General features: G+C 59.8%; 1 protein-coding gene across 1 annotated transcript; it reads right to left on the bottom strand.

The window, feature by feature from the left end:
* Window positions 1-2,855: 2,855 nt before the first annotated feature.
* LOC147112404 (uncharacterized) lies at window positions 2,856-5,115 on the bottom strand. The gene is made up of 2 exons (XM_085998174.1): window positions 4,694-5,115; window positions 2,856-3,543 (listed from the first exon to the last, which is right to left on the bottom strand). Exons 1-2 carry the CDS (start codon window positions 5,098-5,100, stop codon window positions 2,856-2,858), a joined length of 1,095 nt encoding a protein of 364 aa, XP_085854300.1. The 5' UTR covers window positions 5,101-5,115.
* Between the last annotated feature and the right edge of the window lie 2,134 nt (window positions 5,116-7,249).

Below are 7,249 nucleotides of genomic sequence, written 5' to 3'. Positions count from 1 at the left end.
CCTCTCTCTCCCCCCGTCTCTCCCGCCCCCCCCTCTCCCCCTCTCTCTCCCCCCGTCTCTCCCGCCCCCCCCCTCTCTCCCCTCTCTCTCCCCCCCGTCTCTCCCGCCCCCCCTCTCCCCCTCTCTCTCCCCCCCGTCTCTCCCGCCCCCCCCCCTCTCCCCCCTCTCTCTCCCCCCCGTCTCTCCCGCCCCCCCTCTCCCCCTCTCTCCCCCCGTCTCTCCCGCCCGCCCCCCTCCCCCTCTCTCCCCCCCCGTCTCTCCCGCCCCCCCCCCTCTCCCCCTCTCTCTCCCCCCCGTCTCTCCCGCCCCCCCCTCCCCCTCTCTCCCCCCGTCTCTCCCTCTCCCGCCCTCTCTCTCCCTCTCTCTCCCCCGTCTCTCCCGCCCCCCCTCTCCCTCTCTCCCCCCAGTCTCTCCCGCCCCCCCCTCTTCCCGTCTCTCCGCCCCCCCTCTCTCTCCCTCTCCATCTCCGTCTCTCCCGCCCCCCCCCTCTCCCCCGTCTCTCCCCGCCCCCCTCTCTCTCCCGCCCCCCCTCTCCCTCTCTCTCCCCCCAGTCTCTCCCGCCCCCCCCTCTCCCCGTCTCTCCCGCCCCCTCTCTCTCTCCCTCTCCATCTCCGTCTCTCCCGCCCCCCCTCCCCGCCCCCCCTCTCCCCCGTCTCTCCCGCCCCCTCTCTCTCCCGCCCCCCCCTCCCCCTCTCTCTCCCCCCGTCTCTCCCGCCCCCCCCCTCTCCCCCTCTCTCCCCCCCCGTCTCTCCCGCCCCTTCTCTCTCTCCCCGTCTCTCCCGGCTTCTCTCTCTCTCTCCATCTCTCCCGCCATCTCTGTCTCCGTCTCTCCCGCTCCCTCTCTCCCCCTCCCTCTCTCTCTCCCCCCTCTCTCCCCCCCGTCTCTCCCGCCCCCTCTCTCTCTCCCGCCCCCCTGCGCCCCCCTCTCTCTCCCGCCCCCGTCTCCCTCCCCCCTCTCTCCCCCGCCCCCCTCTCTCTCCCCGCCCCCCCGCCCTCTCTCCCCCGCCCCTCTCTCTCCCGCCCCCCCGCCCCTCTCTCTCCCGCCCCCCCGCCTCTCTCTCCCGCCCCCCCGCCCCTCTCTCCCGCCCCCCCTCTCTCTCCCCCCCCTCCCTCCCGCCCCCTCTCTCTTCGCCCACCCCCTCTCGCCCGCCCTCTCTCGCCCCCCCCGCCCCCTCTCTCGCCCCCCCCGCCCCCTCTCTCGCCCCCCCCTCTCGCTCGCCCGCCCCCTCTCTCTTTGTCCGTCCGTCCCTCCCTGTCCGTTCCTTCCTCCCTCCCTCCACCTCGCTGATGCTCTTTCTCAAGTGAAAAAAAGCAACATTTGTTAATAGTTCAAATGTGAATTTAATGTTAAGATGAGAATTAGGAGCAGGAGCAGGCCATATGGCCCCTTGAGCCTACTCCGCCTTCAGTATCATGGCTGATCTTCGACCTTAACGCCACTTCCCCACCCAATCTCCCTTGATTCTCCTAGAGTCCAAAAATCTATCCATCTCACCCTTGAATATACTCAACGACTGCGGCTCTACAGCCTTCTGGGGTAGAGAATTCCAAAGATTCACAACCCTTTCAGTGAAGAAATTTCTCCTCATCTCAGTCCCAAGTGGCCGACCCCTTATCCGGAGATTGTTACCCCTAGTTCTAGACTCTCCAGCCAGGGGGAACAACCTCTCAGCATCTACCCTATCAAGCCCTCTAAGAATTGTGTATGTTTTAATGAGATTACCTCTCATTCTTCGAAACTCCAGAGTGTATAGGCCCAATCTACTCAATCTCTCCTCATAGGATATCCCTCTCATCCCAGGAATCAATCTTGTGAACCTTCGTTGCACTCCCTCTAAGGCAAGTATATCTTTCCTTAGTTAAGGAGGCCAAAACTATGCACAGTATTCCAAGTGTGGTCTCACCAAAGCCCTGTACAATTGCAGCAAGACTTCCTTATTCTTGTACTGCAACCCCCTTGTATTAAAGGCCAACATACCATTTGCCTTCCTAATTGCTTGCTATACCTGCATGTTAACTTTCCGTCATTCGTGTACAAGGACACCCAGGTCCCTCTGAATACCAGCATTTCCCAATCTCTCACCTTTTAAAAAATATTCTGCTTTTTCATTCTTCCTACCGAAGTGGATAATTTCACACTTCCCCACATTATAGTCCATCTGCCACCTTATTATCCAACTACTTATCCCATTGCAGCCTTTTTACGTCGTCCTCACGGCTTACTTTCCCACCTAGCTTCATATCATCAGCAAACTTGGATATATTATACTCGGTTCCCTCATCTAAGTCATTGATATATATTGTGAATAGCTGAGGATTCTTGTGGTACCTCACCAGTTACAGCCTACCAACTTGAAAATGACCTGTTTATTCCTACAGTTCTCTGTCCATTAACCAATCCTTAATCCATGCTAATATATTACCCCCAATCCCATGCCTTAATTTTGTATAATAACCTCTTGTGTGGCACCTTATCGAGTACTTTTTGAAAATCCAAATGCAACATATCCACTGGTTCCCCCTCATCTACCCTGCTAATTACTACAATCTCAAAAAACTAACAGATTTGTCAAACACAATTTCCCTTTCATAAATCCATGTTGACTCTGCCTAACAATTATGCAGATAGATTTCAAGTCACTTTCAAAAACAGAGAAACATAACATTCCTGTCACTGGGTGAGGAGATAAAACTTGTTCTTGGAAAATCCTGAGAGAACCTACTGTTCACATCAGGAATTTAGCAAACTGTGCACTCTGTTGTTGAACAGGTGGTTGGTAAACTCCCCGTAACTGTTCATATAACCAAAGCCCAGGTGTTCAGATAGCTCCAACGCCCAAAGTATAAACCCCTCCTTAACCTGCCACACACATTATTTTCAGATGGCAGCTTAGAATTTGTCCCGACACTGAGAAGGTGAAAGTAAAAACACAAAGCGGGAGGAAGGGAAATATTTGAAAAAGGAACAAAAGCAGAGAGGAATACGACCCTGAGACGGGCGGGTCAAATAAAGATACCTTCACGTTCTCGTAGTAACTGCCACTCGACAACTTGTTGATTGCTGCAAAACAACCTCCAGAATCCTTCTTGATATAACGCAACAAATGGTCAACCACCTCATTGACCCTTTTGGCTGCTCGGGATTTCTGATCCGACCGAATCCGCAGATTTTCAACCACATTCTTCAACACTTTGTTCAAATTCCGATCTCTCTCGTTGCTGGTGTCACCCGCAGCCCTGCTGGTACCAGTCCCATTCCTGCTGGTGTCACCCGCAGTCTTCCTGGTACTGGTCCCCTTGTCACTCGCAGCCCTACTGGTACTGGTCCCCTTGTCACCCGCAGCCCTGCTGGTACGGCTCCCCTTGTCACCCGCAGCCCTGCTGGTACTGCTCCCCTTGTCACCCGCAGCTCTGCTGGTACTGCTCCCCTTGTCACCCGCAGCTCTGCTGGTACTGCTCCCCTTGTCACCCGCAGTCCTGCTGGTACTGCTCCCCTTGTCACCCGCAGCTCTGCTGGTACTGCTCCCCTTGTCACCCGCAGCCCTGCTGGTACGGCTCCCCTTGTCACCCGCAGCCCTGCTGGTACTGCTCCCCTTGTCACCCGCAGCTCTGCTGGTACTGCTCCCCTTGTCACCCGCAGCTCTGCTGGTACTGCTCCCCTTGTCACCCGCAGCCCTGCTGGTACTGCTCCCCTTGTCACCCGCAGCTCTGCTGGTACTGCTCCCCTTGTCACCCGCAGTCCTGCTGGTACTGCTCCCCTTGTCACCCGCAGCTCTGCTGGTACTGCTCCCCTTGTCACCCGCAGCCCTGCTGGTACGGCTCCCCTTGTCACCCGCAGCCCTGCTGGTACTGCTCCCCTTGTCACCCGCAGCTCTGCTGGTACTGCTCCCCTTGTCACCCGCAGCTCTGCTGGTACTGCTCCCCTTGTCACCCGCAGCCCTGCTGGTACTGCTCCCCTTGTCACCCGCAGCTCTGCTGGTACTGCTCCCCTTGTCACCCGCAGTCCTGCTGGTACTGCTCCCCTTGTCACCCGCAGCTCTGCTGGTACTGCTCCCCTTGTCACCCGCAGTCCTGCTGGTACTGCTCCCCTTGTCACCCGCAGCTCTGCTGGTACTGCTCCCCTTGTCACCCGCAGCTCTGCTGGTACTGCTCCCCTTGTCACCCGCAGCTCTGCTGGTACTGCTCCTCTTGTCACCCGCAGCCCTGCTGGTACTGCTCCCCTTGTCACCCGCAGCCCTGCTGGTACTGCTCCCCTTGTCACCCGCAGCTCTGCTGGTACTGCTCCCCTTGTCACCCCGCAGTCCTGCTGGTACTGCTCCCCCTTGTCACCCGCAGCTCTGCTGGTACTGCTCCCCTTGTCACCCGCAGCCCTGCTGGTACGGCTCCCCTTGTCACCCCGCAGACCTGCTGGTACTGCTCCCCTTGTCACCCGCAGCTCTGCTGGTACTGCTCCCCTTGTCACCCGCAGCTCTGCTGGTACTGCTCCCCTTGTCACCCGCAGCCCTGCTGGTACTGCTCCCCTTGTCACCCGCAGCTCTGCTGGTACTGCTCCCCTTGTCACCCGCAGTCCTGCTGGTACTGCTCCCCTTGTCACCCGCAGCTCTGCTGGTACTGCTCCCCTTGTCACCCGCAGTCCTGCTGGTACTGCTCCCCTTGTCACCCGCAGCCCTGCTGGTACTGCTCCCCTTGTCACCCGCAGCTCTGCTGGTACTGCTCCCCCTTGTCACCCGCAGCTCTGCTGGTACTGCTCCCCTTGTCACCCGCAGCCCTGCTGGTACTGCTCCCCTTGTCACCCGCAGCCCTGCTGGTGCCGATCTTACTTTCACTCCCATTGTTGTGATTGGCGCTGCTGGCGGAGTTGCCTTCAACATGGGGACAGTACCTCTCCCCAGGCCGCTCTTTGGACGCTTTCCCCGGGTTGCCGACGTGAGCTTTGCCGGAGCGCTTGGCAGACGGGATGTGTGCTGGGTCTGCTGGTGGAGCTGCGCTGTTGGGGTTTGCTGGCGATTTCCCGGCCCCAGCTCGGGTGGGGGTTATCCTCTGGCTCATCACTCGCTCCGAAGCTGAAATCCAAATTATCCCGCGAACCTCAGCTGGCATCCGGCACAAGCGAAACTAAAATCCCGCCCCCCGCCCGAAACGCGCTTAAATCCCGCCCCCGGCTAACTCACGGCTCACTCCTGGACCACCGCCTGCTCAATGCTGGACCATTCACAATTCACAATTCAATTCAAATCGCTTTATTGGCATGATAAGTTACATCTTATGTTGCCAAAGCATCAAAATACATTTATGGTTTAGCACATAAACGCAGTTCTATTCATACAGTGTATAAACAGGTATATCCCCCCCCCTCCCTCTCTTCTCCCCCCCTCCCTCTCTTCTCCCCCCCTCCCTCTCTTCTCCCCCCTTCCCTCTCTTCTCCCCCCCTCCCTCTCTTCTCCCCCCCTCCCTCTCTTCTCCCCCTCCTCCCTCTCTTCTCCCCCCCCTCTCTTCTCCCCCCCCTCCCTCTCTTCTCCCCCCCCTCCCTCTCTTCTCCCCCCCCCCTCCCTCTCTTCTCCCCCCCTCCCTCTCTTCTCCCCCCTCCCTCTCTTCTCCCCCCCTCCCTCTCTTCTCCCCCCCTCCCTCTCTTCTCCCCCCCCTCCTCTCTTCTCCCCCCCCCCTCTCTTCTCCCCCCCCTCTCTTCTCCCCCCCTCCCCCCCCCCTCCCTCTCTTCTCCCCCCCTCCCTCTCTTCTCCCCCCCCTCCCTCTCTTCTCCCCCCCCTCCCTCTCTTCTCCCCCCCCCTCTCTTCTCCCCCCCTCCCTCTCTTCTCCCCCCCCTCTCTTCTCCCCCCCCCCTCTCTTCTCCCCCCCTCCCTCTCTTCTCCCCCCCTCCCTCTCTTCTCCCCCCCTCCCTCTCTTCTCCCCCCCTCCCTCTCTTCTCCCCCCCCTCCCTCTCTTCTCCCCCCCCTCCCTCTCTTCTCCCCCCCCTCCCTCTCTTCTCCCCCCCTCCCTCTCTTCTCCCCCCCCTCCCTCTCTTCTCCCCCCCCCTCCCTCTCTTCTCCCCCCCCCTCCCTCTCTTCTCCCCCCCCCTCCCTCTCTTCTCCCCCCCCTCCCTCTCTTCTCCCCCCCCTCCCTCTCTTCTCCCCCCCCCTCCCTCTCTTCTCCCCCCCCTCCCTCTCTTCTCCCCCCCCCTCCCTCTCTTCTCCCCCCCCTCCCTCTCTTCTCCCCCCCTCCCTCTCTTCTCCCCCCCCTCCCTCTCTTCTCCCCCCCCCTCCCTCTCTTCTCCCCCCCCTCCCTCTCTTCTCCCCCCCCTCCCTCTCTTCTCCCCCCCCTCCCTCTCTTCTCCCCCCCCTCCCTCTCTTCTCCCCCCCTCCCTCTCTTCTCCCCCCCCCTCCCTCTCTTCTCCCAATTTACAATTTACAATTTAAATCGCTTTATTGGCATGATAAGTCACATCTTATGTTGCCAAAGCATCAAAATACATTCATGGTCCAGCACATAAACGCAGTTCCATTCATACAGTGTACAAACAGGTATATCCCCGAGTGTATAAATATACATTCGCACTGTTTATATACATTCTCCTCTCAGTTTACTGGTTGTCCCTCTGTTCATGGCAAGCTGTAACATAGTGCGCCGCCAGTGCCACACAGCTTCTCTCCTCTCCCAGTAGGAATGGGAGTTTCTGGTTGTCATTCAGATTTCTGAAATCAGGCATATTTGTGAGAATTTTTGGTAGAAATTCTCCCTGATGCCCTGATATTTTCCACAAGCTGTGAGGAAGTTCCCTGCTCATTCCCAGACTGTCCCCGGCTCATTCCCGGACTGCGCCCGGCGCACTCCCGGGTCCCGCCCCGGCTCATTCCCGGACACCCCACCCCTTCACATTCCCGTGCACACCCGCCCCCCCCCCCCCGGATTATTCCGGACACCTCCCCACCCCCCGCTCATTCCCGGACACCTTCCCCCCCCCCACCCCACTCCGCTCATTCCCGGACACCTCCCCCCGCAACCCACCTCCGCTCATTCCCGGACACCTTCCCGCCCACTGCACCCCCCTCATTCCCAGACACCTCCTCCCTCCCCCCGCTCATTGCCGGACACCCCCCTCCCCCCCACTCCCCACGCTCATTCCCGGACACCTCCCCCCCCCCCCACCCTCATTCCCGGACACCTCCACCCTCATTCCCGGACACCTCCCCCCCCCCCCCCTCATTCCCGGACACCTCCCCCCCCCCCTCATTCCCAGACACCTCCCCTCCCCCCC

Source organism: Somniosus microcephalus, chromosome 9 (genome assembly GCF_052327205.1).
Source record: "Somniosus microcephalus isolate GS21.2 chromosome 9, FLI_Smic_1.0, whole genome shotgun sequence".
Taxonomy (NCBI): Eukaryota; Metazoa; Chordata; class Chondrichthyes; order Squaliformes; family Somniosidae; genus Somniosus; species Somniosus microcephalus.
This window is presented reverse-complemented; position numbering and strand designations above follow the sequence as displayed.

Coding starts and splice junctions, on each gene's coding strand:
- LOC147112404 (XM_085998174.1), bottom strand. CDS start 5,100: ATGCCAGCTGAGGTTCGCGGGATAATTTGGATTTCAGCTTCGGAGCGA. Junction 3,544..4,693: donor CAGTACCAGCAGAGCTGCGG/GTGACAAGGGGA, acceptor CCGTACCAGCAG/GGCTGCGGGTGACAAGGGGA.